Source organism: Silurus meridionalis, chromosome 12, assembly GCF_014805685.1.
Source record: "Silurus meridionalis isolate SWU-2019-XX chromosome 12, ASM1480568v1, whole genome shotgun sequence".
NCBI classification, from domain to species: domain Eukaryota; kingdom Metazoa; phylum Chordata; class Actinopteri; order Siluriformes; family Siluridae; genus Silurus; species Silurus meridionalis.
The window spans coordinates 13,449,142-13,471,689 of record NC_060895.1 but is presented as its reverse complement, the minus strand read 5'-3'; the positions used below and the strand labels follow the sequence as shown (position 1 = coordinate 13,471,689).

Here is a 22,548-nt window from a genome sequence, read left to right as displayed (position 1 = left end):
TGTGATCTCCCAGATGGTGGTTAGTTTTAAAGTAACCAACAGTTTAATGTTTTAAATAATTATATTGTAATGTAGTTACTTGGTGTTTGGTAATGAAGGGCTACTTTGAATCATCAACACTGACTCAATGACAAACAAGACATTTATAACATGACAACTGATGGCATCTGTATTCATAGCAACTAGTTTCTAACTAATTAATCATTTGGTTGTTAATCATAAATATAATAATTTATTATGTGTCAGGCAGTCATTCATGCAATGGTATGCAAAATCATGATCCAACTAAACAGTTACTTCAATTAGGGTACAATAATCTGCAATCACATATTTATTTATCAATCCTTGGACACCTATTTGAAATCTGGCAGCCTGCATGCTCTTTACCTTGACCACCTTCCATATAGATCAATTTTCTGTTCTGATCTCAACAAGTCTGGTCAAACTAATGAGTAGGCACCAATCAGAGGCCACATTTTTATAATGCTATCATGTAGACTTCCTAAAAAGTCTTTTACATTATTTTAAAAAGACAAAAATACAAAACACTAAAGTATTTTGATACAAAATATGAAGTTTCATAAACGATATCAAATACTAATAACAAAATCCTAGTTTATATTTTAAATATGTATTTAAAATACATGTGCCATAAATACCGCCCATTCCCGCCTCAGACTACTATTTTGGATTATTCTTTTCTATTGCATAACATATTTAATAATTTAATTAAACTAACATGACATGTGAAACTAAAATGCTATTCATTTTCATAATATTTGTTTAGATACATGGTTAGATTATAACAGATCATTTCTACAAAACATAATATTAATATTAGTTTCAAAATATATAAATATAAAGGTTTATTATACAAATATACAGGTACGGACCCATAACTGGGATGATTTGGTTGAAAAGAGTTGTTTGGTGTTTTATTTTAAAACACAATATTAATGTCATGTTGTTTTATGTAAGAAGACAGTCTTTTACAAATGTAAGAGCTGTTACTGGAAATGTAAACTAATGACTTCTATTAATTGTATAGTTTATGTATTATAATTTAATTAAGATTTTCAAAACTACTTTTCAAAAACCTTGTAATCCTACATACAGCATTTTTCACAGATGTGTGGACGCAACCAGTTACAAGTTAACACATATGTTAGTTAATTGATTGGATAAATATATTTTTTTGCTTAAGCAAAAACATAATTGTTATACAGTATGCACAATAACTGGAATCAACTGCTCTAACTGATTTAATCATATATCACAAGTATTCTGGTTAACAAATGGCCATAATTTAATAAACTAGAATAAAATTACATTGTCATGAATCCTAGAACCATAATTCAGTTTCATCTCTAAACCTCTTGGAAAATGATTCATTGACGTTTAATCTGATTTGACTTGGAAAGAGTTATTAGCTGAGCTGAATGTACAAAGTGAGATTAAGGGTAAGTCGATCTAACTTATGCATTTCTGATTTATAATGCATGTTGTCCTTACTTGTATCTCCCCTCGAATAAACCCATTGAGAGAAAACTAGTTTTCACTACTGAATTAAACATATCATTTGTGCTGAATTTTATGTGTTTGTAGACTGTTTGGTCGATATATACTGTATCTATATCAATTGTTTTAATTAGGTTGCATGCATAATGGTTGGTGTATCCTTGGCTCAAACATGCCACTAAAACAGTACAAAAATAATTCATTTATTTTCAGCTAATGATACAGTTCCATTGCCTACAGTATTTTTTGTACTTAATAAATATGAAGTGTATTGTAGTGTATATAAATAGTGTGAATGTTACTGTTGTCTATTAATGTGAGTTCAATCAGAATTTGGCTACACATAAATGAATAAACGGATGTGGGCACTACTATATGAGTAGACATTATATGGATGGGATATTTCTTCGGAAATAATCTAAAATATAAATAGTGTATCTATCCGGGTGTGTGAGTGAGATTTCTAGAAGCAGCATCACGTTTGGTTGTTTGAGGTATCTGATTGGTGCTCAGTCTGCTCCATCTATGAGTCACACCAGTGACGCAAGCAGAGAGAAGGGCAACGCAAAAGCAGCATCCATCATCCAACCATCCGTCCATCCATCTATTCTTCTACCGGGGCTACAGCCAATCGGTTTAATAAAGAGAGAAAGAAGCGCCCAGAAGTAGCTGCTTGTTTTCAGGTACGTCCGACGCCTTCATACTGATACAGATAGTGTTTGTCATACAGAGGTGGAGCTCAGTTTGGACGCTGCTCTCCGTCATGGAGCATCCATGTTCTCTTGTTGACACAGAGGAGGAAAGGTGGGATGCACACGATAGAGAAACACAGTGGTTCAGTTGCAGTTTCATATATTCGTAATCTTCATGAGAAAGACGTCGTTTGGTTTGGTGAGGATGAACACGAAATGTCGCTGCCCGCTCGTATATACGCAGTAGATGGGGCGTTTCTCTTTTCTGATTATTGAGGAGTTTATTTCCTGTGTGCTCTGGTGAACGATAACATCTCGATTCAAATGGCCTACACTAACAGGGGAGGATGCAAACAGTAATATTAACAGGGTATTTTTCACATTGTGTAAAATATTTAGTCAGTATAAATAGTATGTACCCCACACCACAACAATGCAATGGGTTATTTTTAGGACAATAAAGCTGTTATTATTATTATTATTATTATTATTATTATTATTATTATTATTTTATTAGTAGTAGTAGTAGTGGTAGTAGTATCGTTATTATTTTATTATTTTTATTATAATTATTATTATTATAATCATAGTTGTGGTTTTCCTACAAAGCAGCAATTTACTTAAATAATGTATTCCAATTGATAATTAAATCAGTAAATAAACCAGCTTTATATTACACCAAACCAGCACTTAGCATTGATGCTGCATGATCTAAATTCAACATTGGTTCTTGTAAGTGTGTGTGTGATGTAGGTGATCGACAGTATGTTAAAAAAGCAGTAATTATAATCATTGCAATGAACATAATATTAATGCTAGGTAACAGTAGGATTAAACATAATCAGGCTAGAATATAAGAAACTTTTTCATATCATTGTGGTGCTGAATCCACTGTTGATCAATATCTGACCACTTGTTTTTTAAACCTGGTCCTTGAATTAGTTATACTATGATCTTATGCTTGGTTTTGTTATACTAAAACCAAGCAGCACTTTGGATTAGTTATAGCATAGACAAAAAATGTGTATCTGAATATGTTCTTGGATGTATTGCAACCTTGTAATTTCATGTGCTGAATTATGGTGATGTATTATGATATGGTGATGTATTATGATATGTGTTGCAGAACTTTGTAACAGTTATTCATAGCTAACATGCCATTAAGACAAGGGCATGACTTTATAAATGACTGATCATTGTTCTGCAATACATTTACCATAAAACGGTACATGCAGTTACATTATTACCTTGAAGCTATGTACAGGTCAAATACTTTTAAGGCCTTGGGAAAGCTTATGTGGTGTGGAAACAAAGTATTGAGCAGAAAACACAGGGCCAATTCAAATGTTAGGAACACTGATTTTTTTTACATTTATTTATTAGAATTATTTATTGAATTTTTAATGAGTGGAGTAGATTTAGGTATGATTTGTTTGCACTTGTAATTTAAATGTACATCATATCATTGTACATATTATTTGTACAGGAAATGTTTAATATAGTGTAGAATGGATGTGCACGGATGCAGCATATATATATATATATATATATATATATATATATATATATATATATATATATATATATATATGCAACCTTCATTTTATTTCTTTAAAATTTTGGAATGGGTACTTGTGAGTCACTTGTGAGTCATTCTGTAGTTCCCCAGGCTGCAGACTGTACTTAGGTAGACACTTGTCACAGCTTCTAAAGTAGGTAGCAAACTCAGATAATATTATAGGTCAGGACTGATATTAACAAAGCATCAGAACCCCAACTCATATGCTTTTTTGACATTACTTGATAAATTAAATATTACATTAACATGTCTTTACAGGGGGATTTCATCATACAGTTACAAAGGTCTCATTATTAATCATTCAGGACATTATTTGTAGAGACAAATCCAGGAAATGTAAAAAAAAAAAAAAAACCTTGTTTTCAAATGCATTTCAAAGTGGTTATTGTCCAGTCCAGTTTACAGATTGGGCTAGAGTCTTTATATATATATATATATATATATATATATATATATATATATATATATATATATAAAATGCATTTTTTTAAGTTGTCTTTTTATATTTATTAATAAAATTATAGTAAATTTATTACGGTTAAGCCAAATGGTCAATCACTTCTTTACCACCTTACCACTTTGGCTGACAGTTGGGCTTATGTGTCTCTGTGGGAAACCTTTGATAGAGCTAAAGGTATTTTTTGACCACCAACATAATAAACAAATGCTGTCTGAGTGTTACATGTGTAGCATCACCAGTCAATAAATTATTAAAATGTATACACTGTACTGCTGTCTGATTTACTGTGTGTTCTATTTTAGGCCACACTCATATCTAGAAAAAATGACTAAAGAGGACACTGCTGATGTAGAGGAGGCCCAGCCTGCCTCCGAGTTTACCAGTCCAAAACATGAATCTCGCAAAAAACCCATAGTCCACCCATCTGCCCAAGCTCCACTCCCCAAAGACTATGGTGCGTGTCTGGACATGTTTTATCCTTACATGTGTAATAAAAAAGAGATTCACTTTTCATGCTCTGTATGAATAATCTTCTTAGAAATTATGCAGATCTTGTATATTACATTATATATACTGTCTGTGTTTCGAATAAATGTTATTACACAATTAAAAAAAGCTTTCTCAAAAAAAGCCTTCATATATTTCATCTGTATTTTAGCCTTCACATTCTTTGATCCGAATGATCCAGTCTGTTTGGAGATTTTGATAGACCCCTGCACCACCATTCCTGAGCTGTTTGCTATAATCCGTCAGTGGGTCCCACAAGTGCAGCACAAGATCGACATAATTGGGGAAGAGGTAAGAGACAGTCCCTATGCTTTGCACATATGTTTGAGAGAAAAAACTACTTGCTGAAAAACATTAAAATGCAAGTATGCAGGAAAAAATACCCAATCTGTTATGGTCTAAAACATGTCAATGCAAGCAGTGTAAGTTTTTCTATTCTAGTAAAAACTACTTGTCAGTTTTAAAAGGGATTAAATTGCCATGAACTTTGTAATTATATAGTTTTATCTAGATTAAGTGCCAACTAAAAATTATCAAATCAGACTAGATTTGTTCTTGCTGTCTGTGTCGGGGAGTGTTTGTCATGTATTATATCAAATTGCATTTGTCATTGCATTTATTTTCTTTTTGTTTTAGAGGGAACACAGGGCCAGTTTTTTTAGGTATATTGTAATAGTGCAATAAGGGTGATACAATTCAATTCCTCAATTTTTTTTTAATTTAAATTGTTTAGATTGTCTGTCTATATAAAGTGAATAGTTTACCTATTTATTTACGGACACACATTGTGGATTTTTGTCTGGTCTATAATCAGGCTTTTTTGTAGGGTTAAGCCTGTTGCCATTTTGGAACAGAACAAAAGATGTTCTTGTCTGGCTGCTAAGAAGAGTCAGGTTTCTGATGCTGTATAGAAAGTGGTTTGTAGAGTCATGTTGCATTCCTCTGCTGTTAAGCAATGCTTGCCCATGCATGTACATTAGATAAGCAGTCTGTAGAGACTACAATGTTCAATTACAAGTGACCATGAAAAATAAGTTCAAATGTGGTTATTTTTCTACTTCCCAACTTTATTTATATTTAATCAAAAATTTAAATTGCAATTCAATAAATAAACTAACACAGTGATCAACAAAGTGCAAAAGATCTACAAAAGACAGTCAGTATACTTGATAATCAATATTAGTTCTGCTGGATTTGGGATGTAAATGAGTTCTTTAGCCAGTTAATTATAAGTAACATGCTAGCTACTGCATTGACATATTTTGACACATATATTATATTATATTTTATTGTATTGTATGTTGAAATACAACTGCTTAATTGTTTCACTGAAGGGATTAAAAACTTTGTGACTTCCACATTTTTATTTATGAATGTGGAAATCCATAAAGGTATTTAAAATACATATATTTGTTTTCCATTTTGGAATGTTGAGCTTGTTTTTTTTTGAGGTATGATGTTGCTTGTATCTCTTGAGACTAACTCAGTGCAGGGATTGATGGCTAAGATGATAAGCCATGCGCCATTAGTCTGTCTTCCAAATTGAGCCATCTTCTAAATCACTTGTTTGGACGGATTTGTAAAAGCAGCTCCTCTTTTACAGTGACTAAGACTATAGAATAAGTCCAAAGGGGTGTCATCAATCAAAGAGCAAAGAGCACTTAGTGCTGGGATAGTTACCAAAAATAAATAAATAAATAAATGAATAATTCTTTATTTATTTGCTACCCATGATAACCTGCGCATCAATCCAACCATGGTATATGTGCTTGCCAAAAGAAGGACTTCAAAATTAAAATGCTTCTTTTAAAACATAATGTGGATTTCTTTATTTATTAAAAAGTAATACTAATCATTTTTACATGTATTATATTCCAGAAAGGGCATGTATTATAGCTATATAGTTTCTTAGTACTTTCAGTGCATTATTTGATGAGAAAAACAGTTCTAGTAACAGTAAACATTATTTAAACAAATTGTCATTTGCATATGCTTGCAAACACAAGTGTAGTTAATAATTGCTGCAGTTGTTTTGATAATTGATACATGTTTATTTTTTTACATGTTTGTGCAAGCCCTTCCACTGTCCACACTCTCAGATTCCTACACAAAAATGAATGATCTCTCTTAGCCTGATGGAAGGTGAAACTGATACTGCTGTATGAATGACTCAGCAGAACTGAATTCCCGGTTCATCCATCACACCCACTAATGAATCACATCTTTTATTATTAGGTGTACAGAGCTAAATTTTCTAATGGTCACTAAAGATTTTTTTAAATGTGTAGTCATAAGAAGTTGTTGTTCTTTTGCTCAATGGACTATATATTGAAAGGGTATGAGTTTAATCCCTGCACCATCACGCTGCAGGGCTCTTGAGCAAGGCATTAACCTTCTTCTGCTCAGCTGTAGAAATTAAATAAATGTAACTCGCTTTTGAAAAGATCAGCTGCCAAATTCCATAAATGTAAACCAGAGCTCTTGCCTTCCAGATTTTAAAGCGTGGATGTCATGTTAATGACCGTGATGGGCTGACCGATATGACTCTACTCCACTACAGCTGCAAAGCAGGGGCTCATGGAGTTGGTGAGTGACAGGCTGTAGTCTCAGGATCTTCATCATTTCATATCAAGGTCTTTTTATAAGACTAAATTCCTGATTTTGCTGTGTGTTTTAATTAGATTTTAGTTATTAGCTTGTTTAATGGTTCTATTAAACACATTTAAGATTAAAATACAAGCATTGCATTGGCACAGAGATACATCTGTTATTGGGTGATGGATATATCAGTATGAACTACAGTCTCCCTTGGTACAGAAAATTATGGATGCATGTGTGTAAAGAAAAGAATAAAAGGAAATAAATAACAAGGGATAAAACTAGACTAGTTGCAAGCATAGAAGTAAAGTAAAATTTAAATGAGTAAATGAGCACAAAGCATCTAGCCAATAAAGTAACAAATAACTAAACACTGCTTTAAATGTAAGAATAACAGCAGTGCTAAGGAGATTTTTTATCTTTGTTTTCTGTTTTGAAAAAGTTATTGTTCTTGTTCTAAATTAAGTCCTAATTGTATTTCTTATGACTCCTAAACAGACAACATATTTATAGAAGGGATGTTTTTGTAATACTGTGTTTAGTTTTGTATGAATTTAAATGGACAAATTGAATACACTTAAATAAATGAATTTGCTATAAGTCTGATTTTTGGTAAAAATTTGAAATTTGGCATGTGAACAGGTGCTAGTACTCAGAAAAGGCATTGATTTTAACACCCATGCTGTGAAGATTGTCTGATGGACTAAATCGTTATGAACAGATTTAGCAAATCCCCATTATACATATTTGTTTGTTTGTTTGTTTGTTTGAAATACAATTTTTATTGCACTTTTATTTAATGGTATTTTATTATTGATTGTCAGGTGACCCTGCGGCAGCCCTCAGGCTGACCAATCAGCTAATTGCTTTGGGTGCAGATGTCAGCCTCCGCAGTCGTTGGACCAACATGAATGCCCTCCACTATGCTGCTTATTTCGATGTTCCTGAGCTGATCCGGGTTCTGCTTAAAGCTTCTAAACCTAAAGGTTAGGTTATGCAGATGTAGACAGAGGTGGGAAGTAAAAAAGTACATATACAGTGGGGAAAATAAGTATTTGACACAGCATTTTTATCAGTAAGGGGACTTCTAAGTGGGCTATTGACAAAATTTCCACCAGATGTAGCCATCAAACCAATTATTGAATTCATACAAAAAAATCAGAACATTTAAATATACAAGTTGAGTCATAATAAATAAAGTGAAATGTCACAGGGAATAAGTATTGAACACACTTTATTTAATACTTTGTAGAAAAGCCTTTGTTGGTGATTACAGCTTCTAGACGCCTCTTGTATGGAAAGATCAGTCGTCTGCATTGCTCAGGAGTGATTCTCGCCCATTCTTCCACACAAATGGTCTTTAAATCTTGAAGGTTCCTTGGGCCTCTTTTATGAACTTTGATCTTCAGTTCTCTCCATAGATCTTCTATGGGATTTAGGTCAGGTGATTGACTGGGCCATTCAAGCAACTTGATTTTCTTTCTTTGAAACCACTTCATTGTTTCCTTGGCCTTGTTTTTGGGATCATTGTCTTGCTGAAATGTCCACCCACTTTTCATTTTCAGCTTTCTGATAGATGGCAGCAGATCTTTATCCAGAATGTCCCGGTACATTTCTCCATTCATCCTGCCTTCAATAATATGAAGTCTGCCAGTACCCCTTTCTGAAAAGCAGCCCCAAACCATGATGCTTCCACCCTCAAACTTAACTGTTGGTATGGTGTTCTTGGGGTGGTGGGCAGTGCCATTTCTTCTCCAAACATGGTGTGTAGAATGACTGCCAAAAAGTTCCATTTTGCTTTCATCTGACCATACTATAGTCTCCCAATAATCCACAGGCTTCTCCAAATGCTCTTTTACAAACTTTAACTGAGCCTCAACATGCTTTTTGTTCAGCAATGGAGTCTTGTGTGGTGAGCGTGCATGGATGCAATGGCGGTTCAGTGCATTGCTTATAGTTTTCTTTGAAACAACAGTACCTTCTGATGCAAGGTCTTTCTGTAGTTCTGCCCGAGTGGCTCTTGGCTCTTGGCGAACTCTCCTGATTATTCTTTGGACTCCTCGGACAGGAATCTTACATGGAGCACCTGATTGTGGCCGGTTTATGGTGAACTGATGCTTTTTCCATCTCCGGATAATGGCCCCCACAGTGCTCACAGGAACATTCAGCATTCTGGAAATGCGCCTATAACCATTCCGATCAAAATGCTTTTCAACGATAAGATTATGAAAGATCTTGAGAGAGTTCTTTGCTTTTACCCATCATGAAGTCTTTGCTGTGTGCCTCCTGGGTAATGAGAAGCCTTTATAGGCCATCAGTTAGGACTAAAGCAGCTGATATCAATTAGTACTGATAGGGGGCAGGGTTTCTCTCTCAATACTGACAGATTTCAGGTGATTTCCTGGCTTTCTATGCCATTTTGCACCTTGTTATCTTCATGTGTTCAATACTTATTCCCTGTGTCATTTAACTTTATTTATTATGACTCAACTTATATACTTAAATGTTCTGATTGTTTGTATGAATTCAATATTTGGCTTGATGGCTACATCTACAATTTTGTGTCAATAGCCCACTTAGAAACTGATAAAAATGCTGATGTGTCAAATACTTGGTATCAGTACTTTACTTCACTATTTACTTTTCAGATGACTTTTCTCTTTTACTCTACATTTTTACACAAATATCTGTACTTTCTACTTCTTACATTTTTAAAACAGGCTCGATACTTTAGTTTTAATCTATTTGATGAAATGTACATTTTTTTCTTCTCACTGCCTGCTGTTTTCAGCCTATCAAAATATTTTTTGTGGTTTCCTGGCTCTCATGCACCACAAACATAGGCTAGTTTACGAAGCTAACAATTAGCAAGGCGTATGGGGTTAACGTGGATGATTAACATGCGTGTTTTGGTTTGACCATTTTTATAAAAACATAAATAAATAAATAAATAAATAAATATAAAAGAGGCTAAATTAAAATCTTCAATGTGACACACTTTTATTCACAACGTCCTTTCTTTAATCAGATATATAAAAAAAATTATAATACTGATCATTTACTGATGCGCCAAGTCTCAAATCAGCACCAAAATCCGCCCTGATGCACACAACCCTCTGGGGTCACGAACACGCCGAGGCATTTTGTGGAATCTTTTCCTCATAACGCTGAAACAAACTTAAATTACTTGAATTGCCTTTTTTTGATCGTACAGATAAGAGCAATACATCACTTGAATCTGTAAAGAGTCTACTTTTATTTAGATACACTCCTAGACAGATAAAACAACCCGAATGTTAGTAAATACTTGCATCAAAAACATAATAAATATATTAAAAGAAAGCTTGAAATGTCTACTTTTACATAAACAATTTATTCTCCGATTATGTAATCTGTATGAATGTTAGAAGAGGTACAGTTTCTTTGGTATCATCTTATTAACCGTCTGTGTGGAAACAGCAAAGGTTCCATTTGGTGTCCTGATGATTTACATAATTTAAAACAACACAATTACTTTCAAACATTTACAAGAATATGTAATCTATATAATGCATCCATATTTGTCCATGCCCAAGTTGTAATGGCTACTTTTTACTTAAATACATGTCAGAATCCAAACTTCTTTACTTTAACTTTAGTTAAACGTCAGTTCTTCAACTTCTACCAGAGTATTTTAAAACATGAGTATCTCTACTTCTAATTAAGTGAAGGTTGTGTGTACTTTTGCCACCTTTGCATGTAGACAACATGTAGACTGTATTTATCTTCACTTGCTTTAAGAGAATTGTGCTAAATTGTAATATTCAGCTGGTCTGCTTACCTTAGCTTAATACTTTACTAGTTAAAAAATAAATAAACCACATGGAGTGTACATTGACTCAATAAGAATAAATTAACTCCATGTCTATGAGGCTTCTTTACTGTGCCTAACTGGTAACTGGTGTTTGATATGTAAACATTACTCTCTCTCTCTCTCTCTCTCTCTCTCTCTCTCTCTCTCTCTCTCTCTCTCTCTCTCTCTCTCTCTCTCTCTCTCTCTCTCTCTCTCTCTCTCTATGTCTTCAGTGCAGAATGAGTCAGTGTTTTTTTTACAATGTTTTTGTACAGCTCTGAGCTTGATCAGGAGAAAATATAGAACCTTTGCTCTTCCCATAGGTTCTGTTTATATATTGATGTTTACATTCAAATACATTCAAAGTTTCAGTATAATTTAAAAAAGTATATTTATAAAAGTATAATGTTTAAGTTCCAACATAAGGTCAACATTAATTTTTTAATGTCATACAGCTCATAAAATGCATAAAAAGCAGCTAATGAGCATTTAAAGCTGTGGGGCATCTCATTAGTATGATAACATGCCTGCTTGTCATTTTTCTTTGCAGTACTCAACTCTACCTGCAGTGACTTCTATTATGGCACAGCCCTGCACATTGCTGCCTCCAATCTCTGCCTGGGAGCTGTCAAATGTCTTCTGGAACATGGAGCCAACCCTTCTGTCAGAGTAGGACTTTATGTTTACCTGTTATTTCAACAATCAAGTCATTTTAATCCTTTTCAGTCATTACTTTCTCATATGCAGATTTAATCAACAGATTTAATCAGTTACATTTTCCACTAATTTTGCCAGAATGACAAGGGCCAAGTCCCTGCTGATGTAGTTCCTGATCCCATGGACATGACCCTGGACAAAGCAGAAGCAGCCATGGTGGCTAAAGAACTAAAACAAATACTGTTAGATGCCCTTCCTCTCAGCTGTAATCTTCCTCGCATCACCTTGCCCAACTATGACAACATTCCTGGCAACCTCATGCTGTCTTCTCTTGGTCTGAAGTTGGGTGACCGAGTGTTTCTGGATGACATGAAGGTGAGTGGAAAATACAGAAGAATAAAAATGTAAAGGTAAAGAAAAATAAAAGGCACATTAAAGACTGTAACATAGGTACTGTCCAAAAATCAGGTTTTCATTTTTAAGGCCAAAAATCTATATCAGCATCATCTGAATTCCATCAGGCTCTATTAGCTGTGAGTATTTTCATTATACAAGATCCTAATGTGTAAAATTCCTAGTATTGATAATACACAATGAAGTAGAATAGCATATATTCTATCACTGTTGTTTCTAAAGTTTATATATTTACACAGTAGGTGAAATACTTAGACTGTAGGTCAGCAATCTGTCAGTAGTACTGTAGTATGAGTAGAGTACTGGTAAGTAAGTGATTCCAAGAATCAGTTATTCTACTTTCTATAATGACATTCAAACATTTGTCTGAAGCAATTATGAAATGGATGCATTATATTACTTTATATAACTTTATATTTTAAAAGAAATAGCAGTGGATAAGATCAGGTTACTGTCTGTGTGGCATTTTGCATGTTCTTTCTCTCTCCACATTGGTTTGCGATGGGTTTGCATGTTAAGATGCATTGTTACACCACTAGTGTACATTAATACAAAGTATATATGCCTAGTTTAAGTCTAGGTACACCACTTCCAGACTCTCGATTGTCTCATTTAAGAGTAAAATGATGCATGGCATATGTAATCAAAACTACATTTCACACACAGAAACTTTTGAAACAGACAGGTTTCCCATAAGTAAGACTATATGTCTCTCTATGATTCTCAATAAAAGGGGTGTGAGAACCTACTTGCTAGGCTGCCTCTCCATTGTTAATGTGCATTCACAAAAGCAGAAAGTAAGCTCATATTACAGTAGCCATTTTTCCAGTTCTTCCTGCAGTTGTGACTGTGATCCAGTTTGATAGAGTTGTTATAATGTCAAAAATCTTCAATTAGCATTTGCTCAAAGGGGACGAATTGTTAATTTGCAATTGCATTAATTTAGGGAGATAAAACTTAAATAGAAATTAGACAGAAATTATGCAGACCAAAGGTTCTAAACCTACCTTACCATTTTAATGTACAGTAAGGCAATATAAGCAATTTTAGGTTCAGTATAGACAAGCAAGTTTTGGAAAATGCTGCTTTAACCTGAAAGTATTCCAAAATCAAAAAGTTAATGTGAACCTGGTTAATTTAATGGTTATTAAATAGTAAAATTAAACAAATTAAAGTGTGCCTCAATAAAAAAATAATAAGCTTGCTTATAAATGTCAGTTTAATATTAACAAGTTCCAGTGTTTTAAAAGCAATTATTTCTAATAAAACAAAACTAAATAAGCATGTCTCCTTAAAGAATCTGTGTATATAAGAAACCTTAATTAGGGTCCATAAACCTCTTACATGAAAGCTGACATGGATGCAGCAATGCAGAATAATGTGCTGTTTGAGTAATCCCTTTAACCCTCTAGATTCAGAGATTCTGGTAACCCCTTTAACCTTCTAGATTCAGCTGTCCATATATGCACTCCTGTAGATCAGTAAAGTAATATATTTGTATGCAGCCACCACATTTAAAAAAACAACATTTTAACAAGACAGTTTTCCAGATCGTTTGTACATTAGTTTAAATATCCCAGCCATTAGGGTTGCACAAGCCATTGCACTCTTAGTGCTGGTCCCAAACCAAAGGCATCCAGCGTAAAATGTGTCAAATATGCGGATCACAAACCTAAATTTCATACTGGATCAGTCAAGGTTCGGGTTACCAACAACCACCACAGGTATTGTTAGCCAACAGGGTACCAGTGGAAATTGGGCTACTGTTGGCCAAAGAAGGAGAAGGAGAGGGGAAAAACATATACAGAGATAGCAGGAAAATGAGAATTGGAGGAGAGTGGAGGTTAGGGTTGGTACTTTAAATGTTGGCACTATAACTGGTAAAGGGAAAGAGTTTGCTAATATTAGGGAGCGTAGAAAGGTAGACATATTATGTGTTCAGGAGACCAAGTGGAAAGGGCGCAGGGCCAGGAACATTAAAGGTGGGTTTACATTTACATTTGCGGCGTTCAGCAGACGCCCTTATCCAGAGCGACGTACAAAAGTCTCTGGTAATGAATAAATCTACACTGGTACACAAGATTACAAACTTAATATAAATATAACTCTTGAATTCTACAAACTTGGGGTTTAAACTGTTCTGCCATGGCGTGGATGGAAAGAGAAATGGTGTAGGGGTAATCATGATGGAAGAATAAAGTAAGAGAGTAGTGGAGGTGAAGAGAGTTTCTGAACGTGAATCTGGAAGTTGAAAGGGTGATGATAAATGTCATCAGTGCTTATGCTCCGCAAATGGTTTGTGAGATGGAGAAGGAAGTAAAATTCTGGAGTAAGTTAGATGAAGTTAGTGGTAATTACATATATTAAGAAGGAGGATCATAGGGTGGCATAAAATGGTGGAGGAAGGTGCACACAGGTGGACTACATTCTATCCGGAGTTGCAACCTGAAGAAGATTGGAGACTTATAGGAGATTGTAAGGTGTTAGCAGGGGACAGTATAGCTAAACAGCATTAAAAGGTGGTCTGTAGAATGCTTTGGAGGTGAAGAAGAAGAGGAGGAAAGTGATGACTTAACTGAAGGATAAAGACTATAGTGTGAGATTCAGGGAAGAGATCAGACAGGGGCTCGGTGGTGGTAAGGGTGCTGGATAATTGGGCAACTATTGCAGAAGTGATAAGAGAGACAGCTAAAAGGTACTTGGTGTGACATCTGGAAAGAGAAAGGAAGACAAAGAGACATGGTGAAATGGGGAAGTACAGGAAAGAATGAGTTGGACACTAAGGAAGAAGAATAGGATTTGTACCGATTGACCAGGCAGAGGTAACGAGTTGGGAAGGATGTGCTGCAAGTTAGAGCAATAAAGGATGGAGATGGAAGTGTGGTGACTAGTGAGGAGAGTGTGTTGAGAAGGTGGAGGGAGTATTTTGAGAAGCCGGTGAATTAAGAAAATGAGAGAGAGAGAAAGGGGAATGATGTTGAGAAGTGGATAGGATTAGTAAGGAAGGTGAGAGGATGCCTAATGAATGGAGAAGGAGTGTGCTGGTTAGTTCATTTAAGAATAAGGAAGATGTGCAGACCTGCAGTAACTACAGCGAAATAACGTTGAACAGTCACACCATGAAGTTATTGGAAAGAGTAGTGGAAGCCAGGCTGAGAGAAGAAGTGACCATCTGTGAGCAACAGTATGGTTTCATGCTGAGGAAAAGCACTATGGATGAAATATTTGTTTTGAGAATTTCGATAAAGAAAGTATAAAGAAGGTCAGAAGGAGGTGCATTGTGTGTTTGTGGCTTTAGAGAAAGCGTTCAACAGGATGCCGAGAAAGGAGTTGTGGTATTGTACTGTATGAAGAAGTTAGGTGTGTCAGAAAAGTATGTGAGGGTGGTGCAGGACATGTATGAGGACAGTGTGACAGCAGTGAAGTGTGCAGTAGGAACAACAGACTGGTTCAAGGTGGAGGTGGGATTGCATCAAGGATCGGCTCTGAGCCCTTTCCTGTTTGCAGTGGTGATGGACAGGTTGACGGATAAGTTTAGTCAGGAGTCTGCATGGACTATGATGTTTGCGGATGATATTATGATTTGTAGTGAGTGTATGGAGCAGGTTGAGAAGAGCCTGGAGAGGTGGAGGTACGTGCTGGAGAGAAGGGGAATGAAAGTCAGTAGGAGTAAGACAGAGTACATATGTGTGAATGAGAGATAGCAATGGAGTGGTGCGGTTGCAGGGAGAAGAGGTGGTGAAGATGATGAGTTACCTGTGATCAACAGTGCAAAGTAAATGAGGGTGTGTTAGAGAAATGAAGAAAAAAGTGCAGGCAGGGTAAAGTAGGTGGAGAAGAGTGGCAGGAGTGATTTGTGATAGAAGGGTATCTGCGAGAGTGTAAGGGAAAGTTTATAAAATGGTGGTGAGACCTGCTATGTTGTATTGTTTAGAGACAGTGGCATTGTCAAAAAGACAGGAGGCGGAGCTGGAGGTAGCAGAGTTGAAGATGCTTGAATTTTAGTTAAGAGTGACGAGGATGGAAAGATAAGAAATTAATTTATTAGAGGGAAGGCACATGTAGGTCGTTTTGGAGACAAGGTGAGAGAGGTGCGACTGAGATGGTTTGGACATGTGAGGAGAGAGAGAGAGAGAGAGAGAGAGGAGGGACATGGGGTATATTGGTAGAAGAATGCTGAAGATGGAGCCACCAGGAAGTAGGAAAAGAGGAGGGGCAAGGTGGAGGTTTATGGGTGTGGTAAAGGAAGACACTGAGGTAGTTGGTTTAAAAGAGGCAGCTGTAGAGGACAGAGTGATATGGAGATGGACAATCTGCTGTGGCACTCCTAAAGGGATCAGCTGAAAGAAGAAAAAGTACATTAGATAAAATTAAAGATTCCTATCAGAGTAATTATACAGGCTCATTTCAGTCCTAATATATAGCCTGTTTTCTTCCTCAGACGGGTACACTTCGTTTTTGTGGAACCACTGAGTTTGCTAGTGGCCAGTGGGTGGGCATTGAGCTGGATGAGCCAGAAGGCAAGAATGATGGGAGTGTAGGTGGAGTCCGTTATTTCATCTGCCCTCCCAAACTGGGTATGCATCTTTCATCATCCTTTAATATTAGTCTAGAAAATAAAATATTATTAATGTATTAGTGAATTATATATTATGAATAGTATTAAATATTAATTAGCAATGTTTCTACTTAATTTACCACAAATGTATTTATAATTTTTGTTGTGGAGTATATAAAGTGATCTAAAATTGAATGAAGTGATTGTGTTTGTTTTAGTATTTAATAAAATAGAATTACAAATAGTAATACAATAACATTTTATTAATATTACTGTTGTTTTTGTTGTTATTATTATAATTATTATTATTATCATTTTTATTATGTTTGCAGGAATCTTTGCCCCTGTTTCTAAAATAAAAAAAGTTGTGGATCAAACCCCTTCCTCAGTCACCTCCACTCCCAAAACCCCTCGCATGGACTTTTCCCGTGTCACTGGCAAAATCAAGAAAGAGAAAAATAAGAAAGATCGCGAGAAGTGTGAGCAAAACATTACAATATTTCATTAAATATTACCATATTTTTCCGTTATATGAGTTACTCTCTCACCATTTGTTTGTGGGGTTTTTATTTTTTTGGAACATACAGTTCCAAATCCAGAAATATTTAATTACACCGCACTTACTGTGGGCTGTTATACAGTCTGTGCAACTATCCAGCTTCTTTGGGAACAATCTTTATAAATGTTTTACAGATCATGTTAATATTTTCTCTCTAGCTTTGAGAAAGAAATCTCTGTCGGTGGCTAGTCTGGATCCTGATGGAGTGAAGATTGAAGTGGGGGACCAGGTTTTAGTGGCTGGACAGAAACAAGGAATTGTGCGTTTTATGGAAAAACAGACTTTGCACCAGGTATATCCATTGTTCAAACATTTACTATTAGCTATTTCAGAATGTCAAACATAAATTTGCCATTTCCATAAATTGATTTGTCTTATATAACTTACAAAAACTTAATCATAAGTCAGAAATCCAAATTTCTGTTTTTTCATGTGAACCACTATATCTGTATTTGTCTGGTTTTCTCCATAGGGTTTTGGTTTGGTGTTGAATTAGAGCAGCCCACTGGGAAACATGATGGTTCTGTGTTTGGAGTTCGCTACTTCAGCTGCCTGCCCAAATTTGGAGTGTTTGCACCACCTTCACGTGTTCAGAGGTAAAATATTAGACATTTTAAATATTCACTGGTATTCTGGTATTGGTAAATAGTTCTGCTCTGCCCTACTCTGATATAACATTGAAAAGTATTGCTGGACATTTTGTTATCTGCAGAATTGGAGGGCCGAAAGAATCCCAGGGTGATGGGAAGCTGGTGAAGAAAGTTCACCAGGTGACTAGTAAGTATAAGGACATCTTTTTTCTGACCATCTTAAATATTTTATTTACCTAAAATGTTTTCTCTTTAGATAGAATAGAAAAACCACCATGATCATTTCAACACTCATATATGATTTATATGTACTGTAGCTTTACTTATCCTTTGCTTTACAGATGTACATGTAAATTATTTAGCCCCATATGTTGGCTATAGGATGTAAAAATTATTATTTATCTGATCAGTAGATAGTAGAATATAAACTCAAATGTGTCTTATTGATTTGTGTGGACTGGTTATACATTCATCTATATGAAATCATTTTTATTCGTAATAATAAAATGATGACATTCCTCTGTTGTTAATTCTTTAGTGTCCCAGCCAAAGCGTAATTTCAGTGCGGTGAGGTCTCCCAAAGACATCACATCTGAGAACTCCATATCCAGGTATGCTGGCCTACCATGTGTTCGGCAAATTGTCTAGTTCCAGAAACTCCAAACAGAAGTAATATAGCACAAAGATCTCACATGTGGCTTTTTTTTCACCATGTTTCAGCAGGTTGCTGTTCTGCTGCTGGTTTCCCTGGATGCTACGTGCAGAAATGCAATCCTAAACAATCTGCTTAATTCCCCTACTTCCCAAATATTTCTATTCTTTTCAAAATGACACATTTCTTGTTCATTCATTTACATTTATTCATTTGGCAGACGCTTTTTTCAAAGCGACCTACAAATGAGTTCAAACATGAAGCTAAAGATTTGCTCAAGGGACCATCAGTTCTTTGGCAGGTAAACTTCCTAAAATCTTCTTATAACTAGCTCAAAATCTAAACACACTGAGCTAGCACTGCCTGAGCAGCCATCCATCTTTAACTTGGGCTTTCCTCTATAAATCATGCAGACTGTCAGAGGCACAAATGTGCAAGGTCCCTGCCCCAGCCTTTCCCTTTGACTGCAATTCAATAGCAAAAAACTAGTGCCTTGTAATGAAATAATGTCCTGCATTCCATTACTGTTAAATGATCAGTAAAAGAACAAGGTATCTTGAATTCTGAACTAGGGAAATATACCCCTAACAAAAGCCATTCATTAGTACTAAAAAAATGTAGATAATTTTATGTTGACAAAAATCACCCTAAAATAAAGCCACAGAAACATTCAGGCAGATGTCTTTGTTGGTTTTCTTTGTGCTTTTATTTTAAAAATCACCTTTCATTAGTTTTCCCACCCTACCTGGCCTAATATTTATTGTGGCTGCTGTTGTGCACTGTTATAATTTCACTGTTCAGTAGAAATTCTAACTTTTAAATGCCTTTTCATTAGTTAGTCAGTTATGTATCTATTACTTGTATATGGATAATTAATGTAATTGTTCGAGTTGTTAAATTTGCACATACAATGGCATAAAAAAACAACACATTATCTAAAACTACAGGAGACATTATTTATTATTATTATTGTTGTTCCCAATGCAAGTATGCATTATATTCGTATTGATGTTCTCTGCATGACAATGGGCAGAAAAGGGTATATGGGTCATTAATAATCCTGTAACTAATAATAATAATACTATACATACTACACTACATACTGTAAAAGGTTCATTAATAAACACATATAATTCTGTAATTTACTATGTAAGCCAAAAAATAGGACAAATAATGCCCTAGTATAATCAGCTGTGTTAAAGAATAAGACTAATGTCAAATTATATAATGGAGTATAACTAAAACAGATTTACTTATGAAAATAATTTAAAACGTATAAGTTCATGAGTCAATGTTTCAATGATAGTAAATCTACAATAAATAAAAATTCTCAGAAACATTTACACATATCTCATTTCAATTTAAATGGGTCTTATAAACGCTGCTCTTCAGCACTTCTAGAAGTTAGAAAAGTGTGTAAATATATTCGTCAACAAGTGTTAAGTAAACAAGTGATAATTAAACAACAATATTCAACTTGTGAACTTGCTCTTTAAATATGGCTGATATATGTGTGTAAATAAACACAGCATGATTGACAGCTCAAATCTCTTAACTTTCTGCCCTTCATTAATTTGATATGCTTTGGGTCACTTCAGTTACCTTCATCACAAAACAGCAAGAGAACTTGCATCCTGTCACTGGTCTACAGCTTTTTTTCAAACTGAGGGGTTAAAAGAACAAAATTGTATTGTGCACCTTTTCTATGAGCAACTTGATCAGAACTGCAAAAAAAAAATCAACTGCAACACTGCTTAACAGATCTCGATATTTTTTCCATAGTGTTGTCATACTGCAATTTATTCATGTATTATTGAATTTGTGTAGTGCAAACAATCGTCTCTGTAGTGATATGAAACTAGTGAAAGGCATTTAAGGTTGAGTGCAAAGCATCTTAAGTATAAGCAGAAGTAAACACAATCAATGATGTGTGGCAATTTGTGACAAGTGTATTGTTTTAGGGTGACTTTTTAAGCTATACATATTTCAGCAAAATGTACTATACATGTTCCATCAAAATGCTACTACTTCAATTTCTAAACACCTTTTACTTCATTCATTTGCAAAATAAATAGTGGGTAGATATTTTCTCTGCAGTTTAGAGTGTATGAAATATCTCTCTGGTTCAGTCCTTATCAGATCAAAGATGGTAAAAGTAGTTTATGCATTTGGTTAATCTACCCATTAATGTAGGCTACTTGATATTATTGATTTGTAAACATTTCTTTTGTCCAAGAAAATATATTTTGATAATTTCACTATGTATTTTTTAATGTGCATCAGTTGTACAACCTGGTGACAAAATCCATGTTTTTGTGTTCATGTGAACTATCTACTACAAGAGATATTTGTGATGATTGTTATGTTTGGAGTCAGTTCTGGGTTTGCAAACTAGATTACTGCATGCTGGTATTATGAATTTGTGCTCTCATTTTTTTTCAGCAGTGTATTAGCATGTTAATAACATCAAGTGGGAATCCACCCCCTATAGATATACCCTTAACTGATATACATTAATAAACATTTGGTGTTTCGTACATGGTTTCCTGTAGTGATTTGTAGAAAACTTGAAAGAAAAGTTGAAAACAACAATGCAAAAAAAATCAAGCTTTATTTTGATGTAAAATATGTGTCTGTTGTAAATAATAAAAAAATAAGATAAACAAAATTTGTTAAGGTGAGTCACTTGTGGTTTTCTGCCTCTTGCGTCGAGCCCGGCGATTTTTGAACCATACCTAGAGAGAAAGAGAGGGAAAAGGCTTTTCAGTATTACATTCAAACAAAGAAATTCACAAAGCTACATTAAATACACTGCCACAAAAAGCTCAATCTGAAAAAAAAAATGAAAAAATTCATCAGTTTTCTGGCAATTGATTTGTAAATTGTAAATTAGTATTTTGCGCCCTCTGCTGTTAAAACATAGCAAGCTCTTTTTTGTTCCTCTTTATGAATGTTTATGATTGGCTGCAAGTTCAAAGGAACCTTAGACACAATGCTATTGAAAAAAATAAAAAAATAACATTAAATAAAAATGATATGATGATTTCAGTGCAATATCAGATTTGAGGTCTGAATGGCCAGTAAGGCAGTTATTACTCACCCGGACTGTCTCTTCGCTGAGGCCCGTGCTCCTCGCCAGCTGTGCGCGCGCCTCCGCAGTTGGATAGTCGGTGATGTTGAAGAGCTGATCCAGCTGCAGCACTTGGCTCTCGGTGAACACTGTCCTAATGCGGTTTCGTTGCCTGTGCTGAGGACTGTGATGACTTTCCTCTCTGTCGTAATCTGTAGTAATAGAAAATTGCAAATGAATCAGCTGATCCAACATCTCTAGCATGTACAACAGTAGCTGAATGGGTTTGTTATTATCTAAAATATCATAGGGACAGATTTCTGGTAAGGTGCCTTTCGTTTTATAGCTTGATATATATTAAGAAATGAAATGTCTAGCGTCAAACTGGCAAAGAAAATCAGCTTTTGCACGAGTACACTATTTACACATAGATTAATTATGGAAAAATTTCTTGACCTGTAAAAAGTCATGGCTAAACGTTAATGTTACAAACAATGATGTGTTATATAAATATATAAATAACATCAGAATGAGCAGAAGTCTTACCTGGCTGGGCATGAAACCAGTGCTCCCCGCCGTGGTAACCCATGTTAAAGTTGGTCTGATAGTAAGTAACAGGTCCACAGCAGTGGAAAGAGTTATAACAAGCTGTATCGTAGATGCCCGGGCAGGGTGCAGGAAAACCCATCAGTGGCACCCCGCTGGCCTGGGCATTAAATCCACTCGCTGAAGGCAGGTTCACTTTACTGCAATCCTCCTGAAAGGACTGCGATGCTGATGAAAGGTCTGCATGTGTCTGAGGTGCCGTCTTTTCCCCCAGAATGTAATCGATAGTGAAGTTGGAGAACTTCGATGCATCCAT

At 35.2% G+C, this 22,548-nt stretch overlaps 2 protein-coding genes across 2 annotated transcripts; one reads left to right on the top strand and one right to left on the bottom strand.

Moving 5' to 3' along the window:
• The first annotated feature begins 2,064 nt into the window (after positions 1–2,064).
• clip3 (CAP-GLY domain containing linker protein 3) lies at positions 2,065–18,882 on the top strand. Its single transcript, XM_046863635.1, is given in 15 exon segments — positions 2,065–2,201; positions 4,552–4,703; positions 4,908–5,047; positions 7,249–7,342; positions 8,179–8,340; positions 11,737–11,855; positions 11,982–12,218; positions 16,699–16,834; positions 17,148–17,294; positions 17,533–17,634; positions 17,637–17,666; positions 17,847–17,970; positions 18,087–18,151; positions 18,503–18,575; positions 18,688–18,882. Coding segments are annotated over 14 exon segments (1,614 nt in total). The 5' UTR covers positions 2,065–2,201; positions 4,552–4,573; the 3' UTR covers positions 18,743–18,882.
• Positions 18,883–21,288: 2,406 nt separating this feature from the next.
• On the bottom strand, positions 21,289–22,548 carry dharma. The gene is made up of 3 exons (XM_046863364.1): positions 22,233–22,548; positions 21,717–21,898; positions 21,289–21,351 (listed from the first exon to the last, which is right to left on the bottom strand). Exons 1-3 carry the CDS (start codon positions 22,546–22,548, stop codon positions 21,289–21,291), a joined length of 561 nt encoding a protein of 186 aa, XP_046719320.1.

Bases quoted from the DNA above. Each gene is read 5' to 3' on its own strand.
- dharma (XM_046863364.1), bottom strand. From the start codon at position 22,548: ATGGATGCATCGAAGTTCTCCAACTTCACTATCGATTACATTCTGGGG. The intron at 21,899-22,232 runs GTAAGACTTCTG...CTATTACTACAG, and splicing joins CTGGTTTCATGCCCAGCCAG to ATTACGACAGAGAGGAAAGT. The intron at 21,352-21,716 runs GTGAGTAATAAC...CTTTCTCTCTAG, and splicing joins TCAGCGAAGAGACAGTCCGG to GTATGGTTCAAAAATCGCCG.